Genomic DNA, 25,415 nt, shown 5'->3' with positions numbered 1-25,415 from the left:
TAAAAATATTCACTCGAGGGAGTCGAGGGAGTAAAAATTTTCACTCGAGGAAGTAAAATATTCACTCGAGGGAGCCGAGGGAGTAAAAATATTCACTCGAGGGAGTCGAGGAAGTAAAAATATTCACTCGAGGGAGTCGAGGGAGTAAATATTTTCACTCGAGAGAGTCGACGGAGTAAAAATTTTCACTCGAGAGATTAAAATATTCACTCGAGGGAGCCGAGGGAGTAAAAATATTCACTCGAGGGAGTCGAAGGAGTAGAAATTTTCACTCGAGGGAGTCGAGGGAGTAAAAATATTCACTCAAAAGAGTAAAAATATTCACTCTAGGGATTCGAAGGAGTAAAAATTTTCACTCGAAAGAGTAAAAATATTCACTCTAGGATTCGAGGGAGTAAAAATTTTCACTCGAGGGAGTAAAAATATTCAATCGAGGGAATCGTGCGACTAAAAATATTCACTCTAGGGAGTCGAGGGAGTAAAAATATTCACTCGAGGGAGTCGAGGGAGTAAAAATATTCACTCAAGGGAGTCGAGGGAGTAAAAATATTCACTCAAGGCAGTCGAGGGAGTAAAAATATTCACTCGAGGGAGTCGACGGAGTAAAAATATTCACTCGAGGGAGTCGACGGAGCAAAAATATTCACTCGAGGGAGTCGACGGAGTAAAAATATTCACTCGAGGGAGTCGAGGAAGTAAAAATATACACTCGAGGGAGTCGAGGGAGTAAAAATATTCATTCAAGGGAGCCGAGGGAGTAAAAATATTCACTCGAGGGAGGCGACGGAGTAAAAATATTCACTCGAAGGAGTGGAGGCAGTAAAAATATACACTCGAGGGAGTCGAGGGAGTAAAAATATACACTCGAGGAAGTCGAGGGAGTAAAAATATACACTCGAGGAAGTCGAGGGAGTAAAAATATTCATTCGAGGGAGTCGAGGGAGTAAAAATATTCACTCAAAAGAGTAAAAATATTCACTCTAGGGATTCGAAGGAGTAAAAATTTTCACTCGAAAGAGTAAAAATATTCACTCTAGGATTCGAGGGAGTAAAAATTTTCACTCGAGGGAGTAAAAATATTCAATCGAGGGAGTAAAAATATTCACTCGAGGGAGTCGTGCGAGTAAAAATATTCACTCGAGGGAGTCGAGGGAGTAAAAATATTCACTCAAGGGAGTCGAGGGAGTAAAAATATTCACTCAAGGGAGTCGAGGGAGTAAAAATATTCACTCGAGGGAGTCGACGGAGTAAAAATATTCACTCGAGGGAGTCGACGGAGTAAAAATATTCACTCGAGGGAGTCGACGGAGTAAAATTATTCACTCGAGGGAGTCGAGGAAGAAAAAATATACACTCGAGGGAGTCGAGGGAGTAAAAATATTCATTCGAGGGAGTAAAAATATTCACTCGAGGGAGGCGACGGAGTAAAAATATTCACTCGGAGGAGTCGAGGCAGTAAAAATATACACTCGAGGGAGTCGAGGCAGTAAAAATATACACTCGAGGGAGTCGAGGGAGTAAAAATATTCACTCAAGGGAGTCGAGGGAGTAAAAATATTCACTCAAGGGAGTCGAGGGAGTAAAAATATTCACTCGAGGGAGTCGACGGAGTAAAAATATTCACTCGAGGGAGTCGACGGAGTAAAAATATTGACTCGAGGGAGTCGAGGGAGTAAAAATATACACTCGAGGGAGTCGAGGGAGTAAAAATATTCACTCGAAAGAGTAAAAATATTCACTCGAAAAAGTAGAAATATTCACTCTAGGGATTCGAGGGAGTAAAAATATTCACTCGAAGGAGTCGAGGCAGTAATAATATACACTCGAGGGAGTCGAGGGAGTAAAAATATTCACTCTAGGGAGTCGAGGGAGTAAAAATATTCATTCGAGGGAGTCGAGGGAGTAAAAATATTCATTCTAGGGAGTCGAGGGAGTAAAAATATTCACTCGAAGGAGTCGAGGGAGTAAAAATATTGACTCGAGGGAGTCGAGGGAGTAAAAATATTCACTCAAGGGAGTCGAGGGAGTAAAAATATTCACTCGAGGGAGTCGACGGAGTAAAAATATTCACTCGAGGGAGTCGACGGAGTAAAAATATTCACTCGAGGGAGTCGACGGAGTAAAAATATTCACTCGAGGGAGTCGAGGAAGAAAAATATACACTCGAGGGAGTCGAGGGAGTAAAAATATTCAATCGAGGGAGTCGTGCGACTAAAAATATTCACTCGAGGGAGGCGACGGAGTAAAAATATTCACTCGAAGGAGTCGAGGCAGTAAAAATATACACTCAAGGGAGTCGAGGGAGTAAAAATATTCACTCAAGGGAGTCGAGGGAGTAAAAATATTCACTCGAGGGAGTCGACGGAGTAAAAATATTCACTCGAGGGAGTCGACGGAGTAAAAATATTCACTCGAGGGAGTCGACGGAGTAAAAATATTCACTCGAGGGAGTCGAGGAAGAAAAAATATACACTCGAGGGAGTCGAGGGAGTAAAAATATTCATTCGAGGGAGTCGAGGGAGTAAAAATATTCACTCGAGGGAGGCGACGGAGTAAAAATATTCACTCGAAGGAGTCGAGGCAGTAAAAATATACACTCGAGGGAGTAAAAATATTCACTCTAGGGAGTCGAGGGGGTAAAAATATTCACTCGTCGGAGGCGAGGCAGTAAAAATATTCACTTGAGGGAGTCCCTGGAGTGAATATTTTAACTCCCCCTGACTCCCTCGAGTGAATATTTTTACTCCCTCAAGTGAATATTTTTACTCCCTCGACTCCCTCAAGTGAAAATTTTTACTCCCTCGACTCCCTCAAGTGAAAATTTTTACTCCCTCGACTCCTTCGAGTGAATATTTTTACTCCCTCGACTCCTTCGAGTGAATATTTTTACTCCCTCGACACTCTCGAGTGAATATTTTTACTCCCTCGAATCCCTCGAGTGAATATTTTTACTCCCTCTACTCGTCCGAGTGTTTATTTTTACTGCATCGCCTCCCTCGAGTGAATATTTTTACTGCATCGCCTCCCTCGAGTGAATATTTTTACTTCCTCGACTCCCTCGAGTGAATATTTTTACTCCCTCGACTCCCTCGAGTGAATATTTTTACTCCCTCGAGTGCATATTTTTACTCCCTCGACTCCCTCGAGTGTATATTTTTACTCCCTCGACTCTCTCGAGTGAATATTTTTACTCCCTCGAATCCCTCGAGTGAATATTTTTACTGCCTCGACTCGTTCGAGTGTATATTTTTACTGCCTCGATTCGTTCGAGTGTATATTTTTACTGCCTCGATTCGTTCGAGTGTATATTTTTACTGCCTCGCCTCCCTCGAGTGAATATTTTTACTTCGTCGACTCCGTCGAGTGAATATTTTTACTCCCTCGTCTTCTTCGAGTGAATATTTTTACTCCCTCGGCTCCTTCGAGTGATTATTTTTACTCCCTCGAGTGAATATTTTTACTCCCTTGACTCCCTCGAGTGTATATTTTTACTTCCTCGATTCCCTCGAGTGAATATTTTTACTCCCTCGACTCCCTCGAGTGAATATTTTTACTCCGTCGACTCCCTCGAGTGAATATTTTTACTCCCTCGACTCTCTCGAGTGTATATTTTTACTCCCTCGAATCCCTCGAGTGAATATTTTTACTCCCTCTACTCGTCCGAGTGTTTATTTTTACTCCCTCGACTCCTTCGAGTGATTATTTTTACTCCCTCGAGTGAATATTTTTACTCCCTCGACTCCCTCGGGTGTATATTTTTACTTCCTCGATTCCCTCGAGTGAATATTTTTACTCCCTCTACTCCTTCGAGTGATTATTTTTACTCCCTCGAGTGAATATTTTTACTCCCTCGACTCCCTCGAGTGTATATTTTTACTTCCTCGACTCCCTCGAGTGAATATTTTTACTCCCTCTACTCCCTAGAGTAAATATTTTTACTCCCTCGACTCCCTCAAGTGAATATTTTTACTCCCTCGAGTGAATAATTTTACTCCCACGAGTCCCTCGAGTGAATATTTTTACTCGCTCGACTCCCTCGAGTGAATATTTTTACTCCCTCGAGTGAAAATTTTTACTCCCTCGAATACCTACAGTGAATATTTTTACTCTTTCGAGTGAATATTTTTACTCCCTCGACTTCCTCGAGTAAATATTTTTACTCCCTCGACTCCCTCGAGTGAATATTTTTACTCGCTCGACTCCCTCGAGTGAATATTTTTACTCGCTCGACTCCCTCGAGTGAATAATTTTACTCCCACGAGTCCCTTGAGTGAATATTTTTACTCCCTCGACTCCCTCTAGTAATTATTTTTACTCCCTCGACTCCCTCGAGTCCCTCGACTCCCTCGAGTCCCTCGACTCCCTCGATGAAGTCAGTCCCCACAATAAAGACTAACCTCTGTTGTTTGAAGGTTTTAATGAGGGAAGAGGTGAATTCACCGCATCTAATACAAGTATATTAACGATAACTTTCCTTCAAATTACCGTTTTTCATTAAATACTGAGTACCTTTTTTGTTAGACTTCCAAACAATGCTATGCATAAGTGTCAGAAGTCTTATACAACGGCTTTATCCGTTCGTCTGTCTGTCGATACGTACCAGAGGTTATTCTTGTCTCGAGGACAACACTAAACATAGTTCTAACAGTAATACATATACTCAGTGGCGTATTTAGGGGCTATCGAGCTTAAGCTCCCCCTCGAAATAATTTATTAGTTTTCCGCATTCCACGTACAACAATAATACTTCTTACCATTTTTAAGAATTTCATTGACTTTCCATTTTCTTATACCCTTTATTCAGAAATAAGACTGTATTTGTAACATTTCATTCCATGTAAAAACTGCGTTCTTTTTTTCATTCTTTCGTCCATTTTACTCTTCTGTTTCTTTTTCTTAACTGTTACTTTCTTTAGTTTCTCCTATTATACTTTCGATTGTAGTTACTTGTGATTCAAGTCGGCCGTCGTCAGTAACACCAAAACTAAGAGGCGCTGATAAGCGAAACTTGTGTTCCACACCAACTTGCACGGATATCAACATAACGGGACTTTAGATATTATAGCAAAAGAATGTTTACATTGTTTAGTTATAAAGAAAGATAAATGTTTGAATTAAAGAAAATCTAGAGGGGGAATAAGTAGCCCGAGAAATTAGGTAGGCCAAGAGAATGCTTCCTTTTTCTTCTATGAATAGAATAAAAGGTTAGATTCACTGCTAAATTTGTGTGTATCATATCACATAAGATTTGCCAGTCTGCAATCCTTGCCATTAATACTTCAATTTATGCATAAATTAAAATATATACTGTATTTAATTCTCAAACTCAGGAGGTCAATTGTCTACCTGCTTCCCCGTGTTGTGCATAGTCCCCCAAAACAAAATCCTAAATACGCCACTGCATATACGAGTATTACTCGTAAATAAAAAAAGAAAAAGTTAAATCGTTTATGGCACGCCACCACTAAGTATAACACATTACGTTTGAAAAAAAATATTTATGAATTATGGCTATTTGCCTTTCAGAAACGAAGCAATAAAGTATTCGTATTGTTAGTTCCGCAGACAATTTAGGAGGCTGCAAACACTGATCTTCCTTTCCACAATGCAAAACTGGTATTTCCAACGCATACAGTTGTTGTAATCCACTGAATATCTCGATTTCCATCGACCATAAACTAAACAATTGAGACAGTTGAATACGGAATTAGGATTAACTGCTTCATTCATCGCTTCTCTTGGTTTTCTGCTCCGCTGCCTCGGTAGTGTTGAAGGGGAAAAAGGAGATTAGATTTTGTACTTGAAATAGAACATGGTAATGCGTATGAGACTTACTGTTTCAATAGCTATATATTCTTATTCGTCGATATAATGCAATAAAAACAAAAGGTGAGTAATCTTTGTCAAGGGGTGAATCAAACATAATGCACGTGCGGTGGCAGTGGCGTAACTAAGGGCTTGGGGGTCACCCCGCAGACAACGTGGAATTGGGCCTCTTCTTTACGTCCTACATCACGATTTGGGCGTCCCGTGATGGCTTAGGGCCCCCCGCAATGCGGGACTTGGGGGGCCCTTATTTACGCCCCTGTCCGGTGGCATCCACTTTGAAGGAATTCTCTAGGTAAAATTGATCGGATTATTAGAACAAATAGCTAGTGGGGAATATAGAAGGTAAAAATTGGGTAGAGGGGTGGCAAGACTATGATAGGTATATCATGAGTGCACAATTTTTCATGAGTCCTGCAGAAGTTCCCAACTTAACTCTTACCCGGTCCGCGGTGGCTCAGTGGTAGAGCGTTCACCTCTGGTGTATGGAGTCCCGGGTTCAAACCCTGCTCCCGCCAAGTGAACTTTGTGGTGGACAAATACCGTATGCGTGGGTTTTCTCGGGGTTCTCCCGTTTCCTCCCACTTTCTTCATTACACCATTTCATTCATTTCTCATAATCACCGTCTCCTTTAGCCTAACCGGCATAATCGTGGGACGTAAAATCCAAAAGATTTCATTTCATTTTTAACTCTTACCCGTTGAATATTGTGGCTAAGTTGGACGTTGACCTTAAGTATTGTTTTACACAATGAATAATAGAAAAACGGCAACTGAAACCATTAACTAATGTTTCAAAAATTTTGTAATAAAGAATAAAAGGCAATGCTTACTATACTTTCAATAAATATAAGTAATAGCTTCAATTATTTTTGTCACTGAAAATACTGGGCAGCTTAGGGCCCCACGGCTCCTAGCTGGATCCGCCGATGCAAGTAGCAGTGCCACGTGTACGACATGTAAAAAAATAGTTTGGTTTGTATTGCGTGGTATTTTCTCAATTAGTAGTAGAACCGAAAGTGGTAGTAAATTTCTACCATTTTCAGATTTAGTAGAAAGATTAGAGTAGAGATCGAATAGAAATATCTTCTTGGATCGCTTAATTGATTACACGGCATCACTTCTCGCTATCTATTACCGTTTACCCTACAGCGATCAATATAAAAAAAACCGAAGGTTGAGTTCTGCCACTTCCAGTTTAAAAGAGGGTTAAGAGAAAAGATAACACGTATTCTTAGAACACAATCTATTATAAGGAAACCAGCTTCTCGCCATCTCTTATGCTTTTATTCTATGCATATCAATATTGAAACCGGAAGTTATGGTGGATTTATACAGCTTTTTGTTTTACTGAAGAGCTAGTCCTAGGCTAGTCGAGAAAGCGTTACCCTCTGTAGCGAACGCGGCCAAAGTGGCTATTCAGTAATTTTACTTTCACCAGATGTGTAAATCATACTGTGAGTCAGTCAGGGTTTCCAGGTCTTTTTGCCAGGTCCAGGTGTGTAATAGCAGAGTTCCAATACTCTGCACAAACCATCTTCCAAGCAGCTGTTTCTTGCTACAATTCCATTGCCTCGCAACACGTCTTTCCTTTTTTTCTTCCTTTTGAAATCTTTTAAACAGCAGGCGGTCTATTGTTCCGACCCGCACTAAATACGCTCGAGCTGACGTTTTCTCAGCGATTTTATTGCTTTCGCGTTTTTGATTAGCCATCTACATTTAAATACATGGTCAGCGTATTCCAAGAGTACGCATGAGCAATAAATACGCTTTGCGATCGCCTCAAATAGCCGGGTACCTAGGATAGAGATTAAATGTACTCTTGGGAGACTCAATCGATTCGAGGAAACCACTTCTCGCTATCCATTATTGTATTTTTCTCTATAATGATCAACATTAAAACCGGAAATTGTTGATTCCTACCAGTTCCGGTGGAAGTACCACCTCCATTAACGAATTCTAATTCTTACTTGTGACCCTCTACATCCTGGCTAACATTGATTTTGGACGCACAAACAGGATAAAATATATAAAAAGAATTGCTAAACCAAATTCCTAGTGCTTATGAAATAACTGGTGGAATAAGATATCAGACGGAAACGAAAGAACCTCAACAAAACACACAAACACAATATTTTCCACCATAAACACACATGGTCCTGGGATCATTCGCATCAGAAGTAATTGCTCTACCACTGAGCTACCCAGCCAAGAAGAGTAGAAAAATAAAATATGGACTCTCTCTTCGGTTCCTTCTCCATATCCGTCATAGACAAAACAACAAGATTTTCTCCAATAACATTTTCCATTGAGTTAGGTTATTAACTTTATTGATAAGTTTCTATTATAGACAGCTGTATTACTCTTGCTTATGAGAATATAAAAGATAGTTTATAAAGTAAACTCATAGCAACATACTCCTCATATCCCTATTAGATATAATTCAACATATCTGGTAGCACAGGAATCTTAAAAACCAGCGCCTATATTTACCGAATACATTGATGGAAAAACTGTTTCTCCTTTGCTAATCCGCTGAACTAAGAACAAGCCCTACATTAAAAGGCCCCATCACGGCGAAATTAAAATACCGCTAATGTTCCAGTTATTATGTGATATCTACAAATAGATAAAACATAATCGAAATGTGGAACAAGTGCACCCTAGTTAATATTATTTTACATAAGATACCGTTATCACGACTCACTTATCTGCATTCGATTTCCAGCCATTTAGAATATTGGCATTTATTTTCGCGTTTCTGAATGGCTGCAAACGAAAAGCTACTATGTGACTCGTGATAACGGTACCTCATGTAAAATAATATTATCTAGGGCGTTTTTGTTCCACATTTCGATTATCTTTTATCTATTTGGAGATATCACATAATTACTGTAAAATTAGCGGTATTTTAATTTCGCTGTGATTAGGCCTCTTAATCGAGCTTTATAGCTTGAGGGAATATGTGTGATTATAGCCGAATACCATAAAATAATTCTCTACGAAACAAAACTTATATTTATGAAAAAAACCTAGCTTCTCTTTTTTAAAAAAATGAGAGGTAAATTAGCTCTTATGGAGAATAAGGTAAAAAGATTATTTACTTACGCTTGTGCCAAGAGAGGCCCTGAAGATATCATCTGCCGCATACGGTTCGTAACTTTGCGTCGCGCGTCCGAATCGTCGTTGTTTTTCGACGCTCGATCCGCCTCGTCACCTTCCTCGTCACTGTCCGGTTCGATTGCTGAAACAAAAAAGAAAAAAATAATATTAGTATTTCTTTTATTTTATTTAGTACAGGTATAAAGCAGGCGTGAGTGTCAGGTTACCCACAAAACAATACGATTTTCTAACTAGGCATTAGAGTCGAACGAAAATTTTCATTTTTTATTTTTTTCAAGTCGTAAAAACTGCGGGAAAATTACGAATTGGGGAGACTAAAAGGGAACCAAAGAGAAATAAAATCTGTTTATATCTTCCGGTCGCGCATGTGCTCTAAAGTTTGCTGAAATATGGAAAATATTCACAATTTTTACGATCTTACTAACTTTCAGTAATTACATGTAAATACCCCTAGTCAAATTTTACTCGAACCGAAAATGAATTAAGAAAAATAATTGTTCAAATCGGTGAAGGTATTTCCTCTCATGAAACCGTCTCTCAATCTATGCTTCTATCAGTCTCTCCTAGAGCTTCGTTGCATGGCTGATAACTTTTATTCCTCTGTAGATGCCACATTCTTTCATATCTCATTTATTTCTAAAATGCGGTACAATGTAGCTGTCTCTCCATTCGTTTAGCATATTTCCTGTTTCCAACATCCTATTAAAAAGTCGAGTAAACCACTGCACACCTTCTTTAGCTAAATATTTCCATGCTTCGATAGAGAGATTATCTGGATCTGGAGATTTAGCACTTTTTATCTTTTTCATGACAGTTTCTACCTCTACCATGATCACAGACGAACTAGTCCCTGATTCGTGGACAGATTTTCGCACAAATAGATTTCCCTCGGGTTTTCTTCACTTCCTGAAATTTCTCCTTCCACATCTTCTTCTCCTTCTCACTTGTCAAAACCTCGTTATTTTCGTCCTGAGTGCAGCGCACATACAAAATATATCTTTCCTTTGCGTCTCTTTTATCTTCGAAAGCTTGTATATCATCTTTCTTCTCTGTTTTGTTTCCAGGTTATTCTACAACTCATCATAAGCCTTGCCTTTTGCTACCTTAGCTGCCTTCTTTGCTTCCTTGTAATCCATCAGATCTAAAGCCTGTGACAAACATCTTGGCATTTCAGCTAAACGAATAAAACACAGGCTCTGACGCGATTATGCCAAGTGCTAAGGGGCGTGGCTATGGATAAGCAGACAAACTACAGCGCGATCAGATGGCAAAGGATAGACGTGGATGTGTACAAAATAAACGTGGCAATACCGCTGGCTTCTCATTTGCTAGCAGCATTTAAAGGGAACTTGTAGCGCCGCCTTCAAATGCCAAGATGTTTGTCACGCCGTTTAGTTGATTGTCATTTTTTATATCGTATCTTTTTTTCTCATTCACAGCTGCTTAGACTCCTTTATTCCACCACCATGTTTTCTTATCAATGACACCTCTCTCTTTTGTTTCACCCCAACTTTTCCTGCTGGTTCCTTGACTGATACTGATACCCTGCTACTGATAGTTGTAGTTTTTGGTAGTTTTAACAGTAGTTTGGTAAATTTTAATAGCAGTAGTACTTTCAAATTAGGGAACAAAACCCAGACAGAAAATCCTGGTCCTCCAGGTTGGGGATTGACGACAGGTAGGCAAATGTAAAAAAATCAATTTATATATTTCAGGAAAATCGGATCCGGAATACAAACATAGTACCTAGGTAGTGTTGCTTTTCTTTCCATTAAAAACCTGATTGATCCTTCTCTCTTCCCCAAAGTGGTTGCCCCAGGTGATCTTGGAAGAAGCAATCTTCCCCCTATCATTTGACCTTTGTCATATTTTTGTCTAATTTCAAAATTGTTAAAAAAAAACTGTTAAAATATTTTTAAAAATTTTAAGAAACGAGATAGAAAGAGGCTCTTTTCTATAGTTTTAAATTATTTTTAGACCTGTTTTTCTTAAATGGAACAAACGAAAAACGACAAAGAAACATGGTGTAAGGACTTTATGTGTTGTATATATTCTTAAGATCATATATTTTGCTTTTTTTCGAATCGCAAACGGTCGTTGTATTTCCCTAAAGCTACCATGTAACATCGTTAAAAGAATCCACAATTCTCATTCTGTTCCAACATTTTTTTTGTATCATTCTTTTCCCGTTCACGATGTTTTTTCTTTATTATTTTCTTTCTTTCTGCAGTATAGATAGAAAGAAAAGGAAATAAAAGAACAAGAACAAATTAAGAAAAAAGAGAAGAAAAACGTAAGTGGAACAACTCTGCACTGCGGGAATTTTTCCATATGCTATAATGTACGTACAAAATAACTCTTCCGAGAAGCAGAATTTCAAAAAAAAACAGCAGCTAAAATGGAACTACAATCTAAACCACATTTTATAATTTACTGTATATGCGTGCTACAGAGATGGGAGAAAATGGGACTGTCTCTCCAATATTTTTAAATATTCCTAAATTTCTAGGGGTTACAGTGACTCAGTTGTACAATCAGGGGTGCACTCACGGGGGGTCCACCAAATCTGGACCCCCCGAAACTTCCTAATTCTACATACTTTGTATACTTTTTCAATAAAACTCTACTTGTTTAACAGAAATGATTGACGTAGCATGAATATTTGATTTAACACTTCATCTGTACTCTTTTTCTTACAAAAACAATATTTTTTTTCCTGAAAATAAGGCAGAAGTATTTTACAGTTACCTATTATCCTTTCGGGTGCAGAATGATACTCGTTCAATACTACAAAGATGTAGTGGCTTGTGGAATTGGACTTCTCCCTTGGACCCCTCCCAACGAAAAATTCTGGGTGTGCAACTGTAAAATACTCTCTAGGTTCCGCACAAGCAGAACTCAAGGGGATGTTACGTCAAAGTTGCAATACTATGGATGATTAATACAAGTGAATGATGATGGAAGATTCGGGGCAGTGAGAATGTGGGAGGAAACGCAAGTACCACGAGAAAACCCACGGACACGATGTTGTCCACCACAAACATACTTGATCTGAGATCAAACTAGCGACCCCACGCACCAGAGATGAACGCTATACCACTGAGTTACAACGGCCCCCAAGAAATGCAGCTGAGAAAGAAAACCCAAGATCGGATCAAAGTTATGAGACGACAGACCTAACTACATTTAATGTTTTTTTTTCCTGTTACTATACAAATAGAGATTAAACTAGGAAACAGAAACACTAAGTAAAGCGAGGTAGATTGCAAGGAATCAAAATACTTTGGCCTTTCCACGGTATGAGTAGAAAGCAAACACAGCAACAGCAAGTAGCGAAAAATACGAGCAGTAAACAGAATAAATCTACAAGAACAAAGAAACAAATGCAAGTCTTTTTGACCTAGCACAAACATTATCCTGGCAGCGAATCCCAAAATTCTCCCCGGAATACAAACCACAATTCCTTCTCCAAATAAAACTTAGGGACCCAATGAAACTAGAGAATATACTGATAAATAAAACAAACGTTGTAATAATTACAATCGTTCGTACACGGTCAAAACAATATGGAACAAAGTAGTTAATTCTCTAACTTATGAAATCACGCAACCAGTCATTCCACCTTCCCATTAAGGATGAATCACATTCCGAAACTCAAAGACAATACCCTCCTGAACGTCTGCACCATGTTGGGAATGTATACTAAGAAGCAAAATATATACCTTGTATAACGTGATTTTTGAACGAAGCGTTTTCATTCAAGAAACTTGATTTCAAGTCTGACGTCACAAAAAAAAAAAAAATGAATTATCCAAATTTTGAAATATGCAAAATATGTAGGGCTATTTTTTACAATACCTAAAATCAAAATTACTGTACCTTGTAGAAGTTTTATATATATATAAAAGACTTTACCTATACAGAAGACTTTACCTTTAAGAGTCTGCCTTACTAAAAATAATACATAATTTACCATTTTACTTTTGCTTCTTTATTGATAAGTGAAAGAAGATAATGAAATGCAACTTACCACAATCATAGAAAATGTTATTCTATAACAAAAAATATGAACCTGAAGAATTTTCAGTGTTACTATCCATAGAAATTACAGTGTTGCCAGAAAAAAACAACGTCCCTAAAATCTAAGTTAAGACAGCGACTAGAGGGACGATCAACTGCATTTGGTTACGTATCATATTCTTTTGGAATCCTGTGAACTACTTTTTCAAATAACCTTATTATTTAGTTTTAATAATTGTATGTTAAAACTATTTTGTTTATTACGAACTGAATACAACTATTATTTTAAAAGTAGTTCACAGGAAACCCAAACAACATGATACGTAAGCAAATACAGTTGAGTTCGTTCCTCTAATCGCTGCCTTAACTTAGATTTTAGGAGCCTTGTTTTTCTGGTAACACTAATTTCTATACATAGCAACACTGAACATTCTTCAGGTTCATATTTTCTGTTGTAGGAAAACATTATCTATGATTGTGGTAAGTTGCATTTCATTATCTCCTTTCACTTATGAAAAACAAGAAAAATGGTAAATTTTGTATTATTTTTAGTAAGGCAGATTCTTAAAGCAGTATAACATTTACATGATCCAATACCGAAAATAAACGACATTTACTCGTACATAATTTGAGGGAGGTAGATGGCTCAGTGGTAGAACGCTGAACCTTTGGCGCGTGAAGTCCTTGGTTCAATCCCCGGCCAATTAAGTTTATGGTTAACATCATCGTATCTATGGGTTTACTCGGGATACTCCCCTTTCCTTCCACATTCTCATTCCACCAATTCTTCCATTATCATTCACTTGCGTTAATCATCTGTCTCCCTTAGACTAATAGGCATAATCGTGAGACTTTAAACTCAAAGATTTCATTTCATTTTCAAGAGTAAAGCGTGCCTTTCACCATACTGTCTGATATTACGGGCACAACAGACTTTAGCAATTATAAAACTACAGAAACATTTAGAAACAACATAATCAAGGTAAGGAAACCGGAAATACTTAAAAAGAGTTTCGGTCTCGCAACCTAACAATATTGTTTCAATTTGGCGTGCTTCAAAAGGAGAACCGAAATACATTTTGGACATCATCACTTCCAAAGTTTGTTAGCTAAAGAACATTGCAAGCAGTGATTCAGCAGAACATTCAACAGCAGTGCATCTGAAACACCATAAAATTTGATGTCCAGATGCAAAATAATAATAATAATAATAATAATAATAATAATAATAATAATAATAATAATAATAATCCCATTTTGTATCTTAATTTCTCACGTTGTATAAATAATAATAATAATAATAATAAATATGAAAATGAAACTTATATATGTCGTGTGTTACTTTTCTCAATTTCTGGGTGAATTATCAATAATTTTCCATCTTTCACGTTTATAAAATAGTTTCTGGGTTACCCACCATTTTCCAAAATCGATAATGAGCATATATTTTTTTTTATGTTGTCAGAAATGCAGCGACTCTATCACACCTTTGTACCATCACCTTATACTGAGTGAGCCGAATGATACTAGAAAAGTTTTGTACTCCGCCCATTCGTGTGGAATGTGTCGGAATTGATTGTTTCTCGTTTGACATTATTTTTATTTTCTTTCTTTCATTCGTTCATTGTTTTTTCTTCTTTCTTCAAACACCAGAGCAGAAATTTGGTTTCCTGGCACTTGATTTGTAAGTATTACACATGATTAAGTCACTCCTCACTTGGATGGGCTTTGTCGATGTCAAATGAAAGACTTAAGACTAAAAGTTGACAAAGTTTATCGATGACTCATTGGGCCTTATGCATAGTCGTTTTGACGTATGATTAGCGTCATACTACAGGAAACATGTTAGTCGAACTCTTTAGTATCGCACTAATCACGCGTCAGAAAACTCTGCATAAAGGTGAACTATGTCTACTTCCCGGACGTAGAGAATTTTGTTGACTTGATCATACATGTAACAAAAAGTCGTGTTGCTAATGTTGCTAATTTCGACGAAAATTTTCTTTATCCCATTTCGAACTATTAACGTCAAAAAAATCCACAAAATGGGACTGGCATCACTGACTTCGAGCTACGAACGATGTTGAGCAAAGGAATCACCTACTACAGAAGTTTTATTGCAAAACCTATTCCTTTTTTTTCGTTCGTTTTCGCTTCAATATTGGTTTCGGTTCCGGAACAGATTTTTATCGCAAAATTTATTTCGGTACCTAGTTCCAACAGTTTTTGTCACAAAATCTTCTTTGGTTCCGCGCTCATAGTATTTGTTTTCCCCTCGGGAAATCTCGGAAATGAAGTCAATACAACCCATTTATGCTTCCGGTCCTGTTGCAACCATAGATTGCCTTCATAATTTAAACTTTTTTCTTTTTGAAAGGGAAATGACTACTGTAACATTATTTAGTTCCTTCGATGATATGAAGTGTGAAGGTGAAATAAAAGCAAGAATAGGAATGGTGAAAGAAGCCTTTAGGAGGAAGAAAATACTATTTTGTGGGACCTTGAAGAAAAGAGTTGAGGAAAAGACTTATAAAACGCTTCGTGTGGAGTATTATACTGTATGGATCAGAAATATGGACATTCTGCACAAATTAAGAAAAACAGCTGGACGCTTTCGAAATGTCGGGGTGGAGAAGAATGAAGATAATTAGCTGGGTCGAGCGGAAAACGAATGAGAGGGTGTTAGAAATGGTGGAGGAGAAATAGACAACGTTAGATATTATTAAGAAAAGGAAGAGAAACTGGTTGGAACATTGGCTAAAAAGGAACTGTATCATGAGGAAAGTTTTAGAAGGTATGGTGGAAGGAAAGAGAAGGAAGGGGGTGAAGGAAACTACAATTAATGAACGACATCAAAACAGAGAAATCGTACGTGAAGAAGAGAGTAGCGAAAGACCTTGAAGCATGGAAACTTCTCACTTGCAACAAGTGCCCTGCCAATAATGGCAGAATACCTATGGCCCTATCCAATTCAATTCAGGCAGATTTTACAAAATCTGTCAGGGTCATGTCACAGGCATCCATCATACTGAAATATAGTGTTCTTGATACAAAATGGGGCACATATTTTTCCGTTTTACAGAAAAAAAAATGTTGGGCCGGATTAGGCTGCTTCAAAGTTGGAGGTCCATTTTGTCAGAATTTTTTTGCGTCTAAAATTGTGAAAGGCTGTTTCTCAGGAGCTATGAAAGATATTTCAGACGTTTTTTTTTTTATTATTTGAAAGGAAAGGAAAGGTCTTGCAAATGCATATACAACGAAAGTCATGTGCAGCGTTTGGGATACATAATAATAATAATAATAATAATAATAATAATAATAATAATAATACCCTTTTGAACCCCCAACATCTCGAAAAGGCCACCCTCAAAAATTATGTAATTTGCAGGACAGTTACAGTTTTATACCTGAAGTTGCACATGTATAAATTATAGAGGGTGTATATTCCTGGTTTCAGTTTTACAAACGATTTGCATAAGCTCATTTACAAGCAGAAAACGTGATCTTCAAATTTGATGTGCAAGGTAGGCTATGTGAACTAGCAATACTGGTATTTCATACGTGTGTTCTGTGCATGAAAGCAGCTTCTACACTGGCTATTTCAGTATCACGGGTAGCATGCAGTCTTTCAGATTGTCCAAGGGGATTGTTCGTTTTGCCGAACGCTATCAGGGAAAATTTATAGTCCTTTGCAGGTCCATATGACAGCTTAAAATTTACATGCACTTCCTGTGTCTCGAAGTTAACTGTTGCACAGTTATTAGTGAGACGTGCGGTCTGGCGTTTTCATGGAGCATAATTGGTTCTTTGCGACTGACCAATGCTGGGTATAACTGTTGCAGTTTTTGGTGCATTCTGTCGAGTTCCCGCCAATACCTCGCTGATGTGATGGTTTCGCTAGGATAGAAGAAGTTGTAGGGAATGATTTCAAGTGCCAACCACCAAACAGTAACCAAGATCTTCTGTGGATGCAGCTTAGGTTTGGGAAAGTGTTTTGGTGCTTCATCTTTGTCCAGCCATTGCGCGAAACGCCGTCAGTTATATGCGAAATGCGCTCTGAACAATGATATATTAAATGCATAACACTTTATTCTTACATACGCCTCAAAGTTTGCAATGGGAAAAACAAACCCTATTTTTGCACAAACCAGCATGTTACAAGCATCTATAACTGTTTTTTTTTTTTTTTCGTTATGGGTTCTCATTATCTATATAATGCTGTTTACGTTTTGTTTGGTTTGAATTTATACTTTATATATATTGTTATCCTGCTGCAATCACGTATGTCTGCTGACAAATTGCGATTCTGTTTACGTTTTCAGCTTGTAAATGTGCCTATGTAAATCGTTTGTAAAACTGAAAGCAGGAATATACACCCTCTGTAATTTACAGATGTGCAACGTGAGATATTGCTATAACTGTCCTGCAAATTACGTAATTTTTGAGGGTGGTCTTTTTGAGATTTTGGGGGTCCAAAAGGGGACTATTTTTTTGTATTTTCATTAATAGCACATTTCAAACGCTGCATATGACGTTCGTTGTATATGCATTTGCAAGACCTTTCCATTTCCTTTCAATTACGAAAAGCCAGCCTGAAATATCTTTCATAGTTTCTGAAACCTAAAATTGTGATAAGCTTTTCACAATTTTAGGCGACAAAACTTCTGACAAATTGGACCTCCAACTTCGAAGCAGCCTAAGTCGGCAAAACATTTTTTTTTTCTGCAAAACAGAAAAATGTGTGTCTCATCATTTTATATATTTCAGTATGATGGATATTTGTGACATCACATTGACACTCCCTGCCTGTCTGCATTTGGAATCCACCCTATGATGTTTATGATAATGAAGTCCCTTCTCATACATACAATATGTATCAGCACAGTACATCACAGTAGCTCTGCTACAGATAATGCAATCCAGAGGAACAATCACATTTTAAATTATTAACATTACTACTTCACAAGCTGTGTACGTCACATGTTATCTAGTGTTTTATTTCTTCTTACATGAGTTGATTGTGAAAAAATTCTTGTTTTATTAAACGTATACAGTAGGTTTCTTTTTTTTAAGTCACTTGATTTTTCATACATACTATGCACGATCAGAAGTCAATTTTTGCTTTTCATATTTTTCAGTTTTGCTTCAAGCAAAATACAATATATATATAGTCATGTGGAAAATTTGTCATCTTCTTTCCCTAGTTGTATTGGTAACATAAAAAAGAACTAATGAACGTTTTGCCACAAAGACAAAACAACCCAATAGAATCAAATATATTAATGAGAACATCAAAGCCAACAATTTTGTAAATATACGTATCTTTTATGTTTTGCTTTGTTCTCTCTCTCTCTCTCTCTCGTTTTCTTTTTAGTTTACTTCTCCCTTTGCCAACATTTAGCCTCTTCTTAAAGGGTTGCAGGGTGCATGCAAGTTACGCTGTTTTTCCTACTTGTTTTCAATGTTTTTATTTGGTGTTTTCAATGATTCTAAGTGATAAGCAGTATCTAAACACACATGCTGTTGCACTTAAACACAGGCAGTGTTGCCAGTGCGTAGCGTAAAACTTCAAAAACCACTTTTTCGCGGGTACGCCATTAATGGCAGAATTCTGGACAAGCTGATGGCGAAAATGAACTGTTCTTCTTTGACTATGATAACTGCCGATAGAACATACAAATCCGCGCTGAAATTTGTGGGCTGCGTGTTCATGTCCATGTGTGACATGCGATTTACCATGTTTTGTAAATATTTTGTTTTACACTTTCACTTACATTTGGTAACACTGCATGTAGACACGTGGACTTCGTTAGCTTCTTTTATTTTTAAAAATATCTACATGGATCAAGTTATACGTGTACCTCATTTCGTTCAAAAGTTGGCCTATACTTGATTCGGACTTGCGTTTTAAATGGGACACCCTATATTGACCCTATATATATAATGTCCCACGTGGTGTTGTGTATAAACAACTCTTCACGCTAATGTTTACAAACACCGCCACATGGTTTTGCAAGAGGATTCTAGACACCAGATGGATCCACTATCACCTGCAGACGACAGACTTCTGGTTCCTCCCACGAAGCAGACGATGACGACAGAGCAGCAACGCCACCGCTACCCGAGGACCCCTATAAATTTGGTGGACGACAGCAACTAGGTACCAGTTTTCTGGTTTCCCCTCCTACTGTTTGCCACGGAACATTAGGAGTAACCTAACCCAAGGCCTCTACTCTGCTTCGAGACTATGCCTATCCTTTGTCCTGGCTTAGCCTGCTTCAGGGCTCTGTCGGAAATCCCAACCACAGCCACTTAGCCTGCTCCGGGGCTCTGTTGGCCACCTAACCATCCCTCTGCTTGCTTCGGAGCTTTGGGTCCTTAACGCCACTCTGCTTAGCCTGCTTCGGGGCTCTGTAGAGATCCTGTCTGCGACCTCTCAGTCAAAGTCTACCTATATCTAACCCTGCAAACTTAGAGAAGTTATCTGTATAGTATTTTTGTAAAATACTTTTTATAGTGGAACTTTTATAATAAAAAGCCGGCAGTGGGAGTCTATTCCGGACGCTCTTTTTATTAACGCTCTACCTGCAACCTATATGGGACAAAGTTTTACAATATTATATATATATATATATATATATATATATATATATATATATATATATATATATATATATATATATATATATATATATTATTCCCTTTCCCTCCCTTAAGTGAAATGATAATAACCATGATAATAAGTCACGAACGAAGTCACATTCATTTTTATTTATGTAAATTGTGTTTTCCAACATTTCTCTTACGATGACATCTGACTGGTAGGCATAATTTTACACGACGCCCATTCACTCCACAATTAAACACTGATATAGGACATCCTTCACCATTACACCACGTGAAACCCATATTTAGGTACTCCTCATTATATAGTCTCACTTTCGTGTTTTAAAGTGCGAAGAACAGAGCATTTTACATTGTTAATGAGCTGAGCGGAGAAGAAAGGGAAATTTAATATTATTTTACCACGATTTTTTCGTTTGGTTAATATTATGAATTTATAACAAAACATCTCGCGATACCTTCGATACTACGACGTAATACCCGAGAATATCGCGACACACTCAAGATGGAAAAGTCTCATCTACTTGGTTTATGAGGTCAATTTATATAGGAATCATAACAATGAATAACAAAAAATTGAAAGGACGTATGTAGAATCTAAACTTTAATACACTACCCCGACATTTGACTGGAGGGGTTATCCAAGTGTGCGTCGCCACCAAGGAGGGCATATCTACCGGTCAGAGCCCACCGGGTACGACCCTCAAATTTCGTAATTCGAATAACATTTGTAGAATTTCTTAACAGAACTATACTTGTTTAACAGAGAAATGATTGATGTAGGCTATGATTTGATTTGGCACCTTATGCAATGGCGTAGGGAAGGGGGGCAGAGGGGCCGGGACCCCAAAGAGGTCCGACAATGTAATTTGGTACTTTGATGTTTGTAATTTTTTATAATTTTTTATGTTTATATATTTTTTGTTTGTAATTTTTCTATATGCACCTATAACAACACTTGGGCCACCCCAAACACACATCCTGGCTACGCTACTGACCTCATGTATACTCTTTTTTTTCTATAAAAAAAATCTAGTTCTATCATGTTTTCTAAAGATATAAATGGTAATGATTACTTATCTTTTATGGTGCAGAATAAGACCGGTTCAATATTACATAAAGGTATTAGACTCGCCCCACCCAAATACTTTGGACCTCTCTCACCAAACATTTCTGGGTGCGCAGCAGGGTCACGACATATTTGTCTTAATGCAGGTCGTCGCGTTGGCTATACACGGAAGGAAAAGGTGTAAAATTAACCGTAGCCTATCTAGTGCGTCTATTCGAATTTTCAAGACTTAGATTTTCGTATTGTTTAGAAATAAAAGAATCAAATACTTCTTTTTTCTTTCTTGTTGTAAACGCTCTCTTCCGAATTCTGTTTGCCTCGCACATGTCTGTCTCATCAAGTAATGTATTAATAGTATTTTAATTCACGTACTGGGTACGTAAAGATTGTACTGTTAGTACAAATGTCCGTCGCTCCACAGGAAAACTCTTGAACAAATCAGAATGTTTGAATTGTGCTTTATTTTCTCCAGCAGCCATTTATAACAATTATCTCGGCCGACTTCATTAATGGAGACAATTCGTTAACATCTTTATGGATAACGGTTACCGTTCACCTATTATTTAACATCTACAGTATTCCCTAGCTTCTATGCAACCTGAACAGTAGCAAAGAAATGTTGGTTGCCTATAATACAAGGATAAGTAACGTTTCTTATTGCAGCTATCTCGTCCGATTTCGTTAATGCTTTCAATCCGTTAACATCTTCAATGGGTAACGGTGTCCATTCACATATCATTTAAAATCTATAGTAATATTCCCTAACATCTATGCAACCTGTACAGTAGCAAAGAAACGTTGGTTGTATATAACAAAAGGATATGTGGCTTTTCTTAATTGCAATTATTTTGGAGAAGTTCGTTAATCGAGTCAATCCGTTAAGGGTAACTGCGACTTTAACTGTATATATCCTTGCCAAAGTAATGGAACTGTGTGATTCTCTTTACTGTCTTCAGCAGAGTTTCTTTTCTCAGTGTTTGTTCTACATTTTCATAAATTCTTTCTTTCAGTCAAATTTCAATCAAAATCTGTGGAGATACGTGCGTATCTCTCATCTTGTTTTGCATAAGTGTATTAAGTTCAAGGTTGCAGGGTAAATAATATATTACTCTCCACCCTAGGTCAGTTTGTTACCTTCTTTTTATATACTCGTACCTAATGGTTTCCGTGTGTTTGATGCATACAGTGCAAGCTACAAACACAATACACGCTCTTATAACAGTCTGTAATTATATTTACAATTTCAAGCGAATTACCTCTCATTAGCAACATACTACTACCGTTATCAAATTATAGTCTATAATTACAGTAGGTACAAGGAGGAAGTTTTCAAACAAAATTACAAACTTCCTCGTGACGTAACACGTTATTACATCTTGTTAAAGAGGTACAAAGAAATACGGTGATCTTGTTAGTCTCGAGTTGTTTACGAAAACAAAATTGATCATTAACATCTCACTTTGGTTAATGATTGTTACTCTGACGTATAGTTTAATGCTACTTAACGTCTTGTTAGGGGAGATGGCCATCTGACCACACATCTGCTAACACTAATCGCTAGTCAGCTTCCGCCTGGAAAAACAGAAATTCTTCTCGCGTTCTGTGCGAAAGAGTTGGGTTCGACTCTCATTGGAACATCTCGAATTAGCGTCTAGGCTGAATAGGCTGGACTTATGGCGACATATTTGGTTCCCTCTCTCCGTCTCATATGTTACAACAAGATAAATTAATTTATGCTACTAGAAGTTTTCTGTGCGAGCGTTTTTGTAATTTATTATTATTATTATTATTATTATTAGGTATTCTACCTTCCGGCAGATCCTAGGACTAACTTTTTTTTTTTTAAGATTTGGGTCTGGAAATGATTCTTTCGTGCTTTCCTCTTTTAATTCCCAATATTTTTTTTATTTTTCAAATCATCGATTAGTTGTGTACTTCTTCCTGCTGCTCCTTTTCCTTCTATGGCGATATGAAGAAGACAATTTCTTCGCAAGATGTGTTCAGTTGCTAGAAGCGTCCTCTTCTCTCCTATCCATCAAACGTCCATCCTTTTCAAACTTCTTCATTTGTTACACTCTCTGTCCATTTTATCTTCATTTTCCTCCAACATCACATTTTGAAGCTTTTTCAATATTTCTTTTCTAACTTCCGTAATGTCCAAGTCCGTGAACCATACAGTCCAATACTCCATATATAGCACTTGACCAAGTTCTTCGTAAATCCAATATTGAGCCTGTTAGTTAAGAATGATCTTTTCTTGCTGAATGCTTCTTTAGCTATGAAAGAGACTGGATCACGAATAGCCATAGTTTTTGTAATACAGATTATATAATGACTTTCTCTTTTTCGAGTGATCCTGCCGTATAAGCGTGTATAGTAAACTCTCGACTATTTGGTTGAATGTAGAAAAAGGGCAGGGTGAATTTAAAAAAAAGAAAGGCAGAAGTTCTGTAACTACTCACTTTTTGCCCTCACCGATACCATTAGAAGTATACTTTTATAACGAAAATCCGCTGTTATTCATAAAGTATTTTCTGACCTCTTAGCATAGACCAGTATCTTATGAATGTTTGTTATTTACTGTAATGTAATGTACGTTTTAAAAATTTATTGCAGAAAAAATATTGTATACACTTAGAGATAAATTTTATAATGAACTTAATTGCAGGAAAGATAAAATTATGTACACTGTACAGTATGAATACACATCGCAACTTTAAAATAAACAAACCACTAATATAAAACGTAGGGCTAGTGACATGAGGTGGAAAATATTCCGCGGAAAATTTTCCATTCTAGAAAAATATCAGTAATCAAGTAACAATTCCTCAGCAATCATAAAATTGGTTGAATTCATGTATAGAAATGTTAAAAATTGAAAGATCGTTTAAAGAATCTGAAAATTTTCATGCCTCAAACAATTTTCAGTACTATGTAGGAACAAGTGAAACAATATTTCATGAATCGAAAAATTGTCTATCCTGTACAGTGATGAAAATTTTCCGGAAAATTTTGAAATGGAAATTTTTCCAATTCATAAAATTATACTGCACTTATTCCTACATCGTTGTTTAGCCGTAAAATTTATTGGTAATAAATATTGTCTTAAAAAGTTTCATGAAGTGAAAATCTAATGATTCTTCATCTCAAGAATGTTTCAAAAACTTCAATGCGTTCTTCCCTCAGAATCCACCTTTGATCTTACAATATTAGATTTCGTCAGTTTAATACGCATAAGACGGTTTTCTCATAGCTTTACTACTTTTATAGATTTACAAACTGCAACATTTATAAATACGTAGATATAATATAAAGTGCCTACTGTAAATTTTTGACTACCCAAAATTCGAGTTTAAGTAACTCATGAAAGCAAATACTGATCATTTTCTGGAAATAAACATTTATTTATTCATATATTCATTCAGAAGAGAAAGTGAAATATAAATAATAAGGAAGCTGATTTGTGTAGTTGTTCTTCCAATAAAATAATAAAAGAAACATAAAAAGCTGCACTATTAGCGCTGCGTTCTAAAAGCAACAAGTAATTTCATTTTAATTTGCAATATAAAAAAATATTTCTTATAATATGTACTTGTTCTATCGAATTGTCATTATTTCTAATACATTTTTATACATAATAATGGTAGTTTTACAATGCAAATATCTGCTCTAAGATGTTGATTATACAAAATTCCAATATTGAAATTATGATTTACGAGTGTTAAACACAATAAAATTATTTTTTTCTTATTTTCTGTTACAAAAACAATTTCATAAGGAACTTTCATGTAGTTATTTCATTACATAGGCAGGCCTACATGTGAAGAAATAGTGGAATTTTCTGTTTCTCAAGTTGATAAATTCACAAAGGTTTCTTTTCAGTTTTTTCTTACATTTTAAATATTCAAATGGGATATTTGTTCTCTACGAACTCGATGTCTGTTCCCTGCAATTAATTTATACATACATACATACATACATACATACATACATACATACATACATACATACATACATACATACATACATACATACATACATACATACATACATACATACATACATACATACATACATACATACATACATACATACATACATACATACATACATACATACATACATACATACATACATACATACATACATACATACATACATACATACATACATACATACATACATACATACATACATACATACATACATACATACATACATACATACATACATACATACATACATACATACATACATACATACATACATACATACATACATACATACATACATACATACATACATACATACATACATACATACATACATACATACATACATACATACATACATACATACATACATACATACATACATACATACATACATACATACATACATACATACATACATACATACATACATACATACATACATACATACATACATACATACATACATACATACATACATACATACATACATACATACATACATACATACATACATACATACATACATACATACATACATACATACATACATACATACATACATACATACATACATACATACATACATACATACATACATACATACATACATACATACATACATACATACATACATACATACATACATACATACATACATACATACATACATACATACATACATACATACATACATACATACATACATACATACATACATACATACATACATACATACATACATACATACATACATACAT

General features: G+C 36.6%; 1 protein-coding gene across 1 annotated transcript in view; it reads right to left on the bottom strand.

Moving 5' to 3' along the window:
* LOC145689899 (uncharacterized) overlaps positions 1–25,415 on the bottom strand; it is a 545,116-nt gene that overhangs the window by 185,529 nt on the left and 334,172 nt on the right. Inside the window, exon 2 of the mRNA XM_081764211.1 lies at positions 8,935–9,070. Within this exon, the coding sequence (XP_081620337.1) occupies positions 8,935–9,070 (136 nt within the window). The remainder of the gene's footprint in view (positions 1–8,934; positions 9,071–25,415) is intronic.

Source organism: Thermobia domestica, chromosome 7 (assembly GCF_964235325.1).
Source record: "Thermobia domestica chromosome 7, izTheDome1.hap1.1, whole genome shotgun sequence".
NCBI classification, from domain to species: Eukaryota; Metazoa; Arthropoda; class Insecta; order Zygentoma; family Lepismatidae; genus Thermobia; species Thermobia domestica.
Note: the sequence above shows the minus strand (reverse complement) of the source record. Positions and strands in the feature narration are given on the sequence as shown.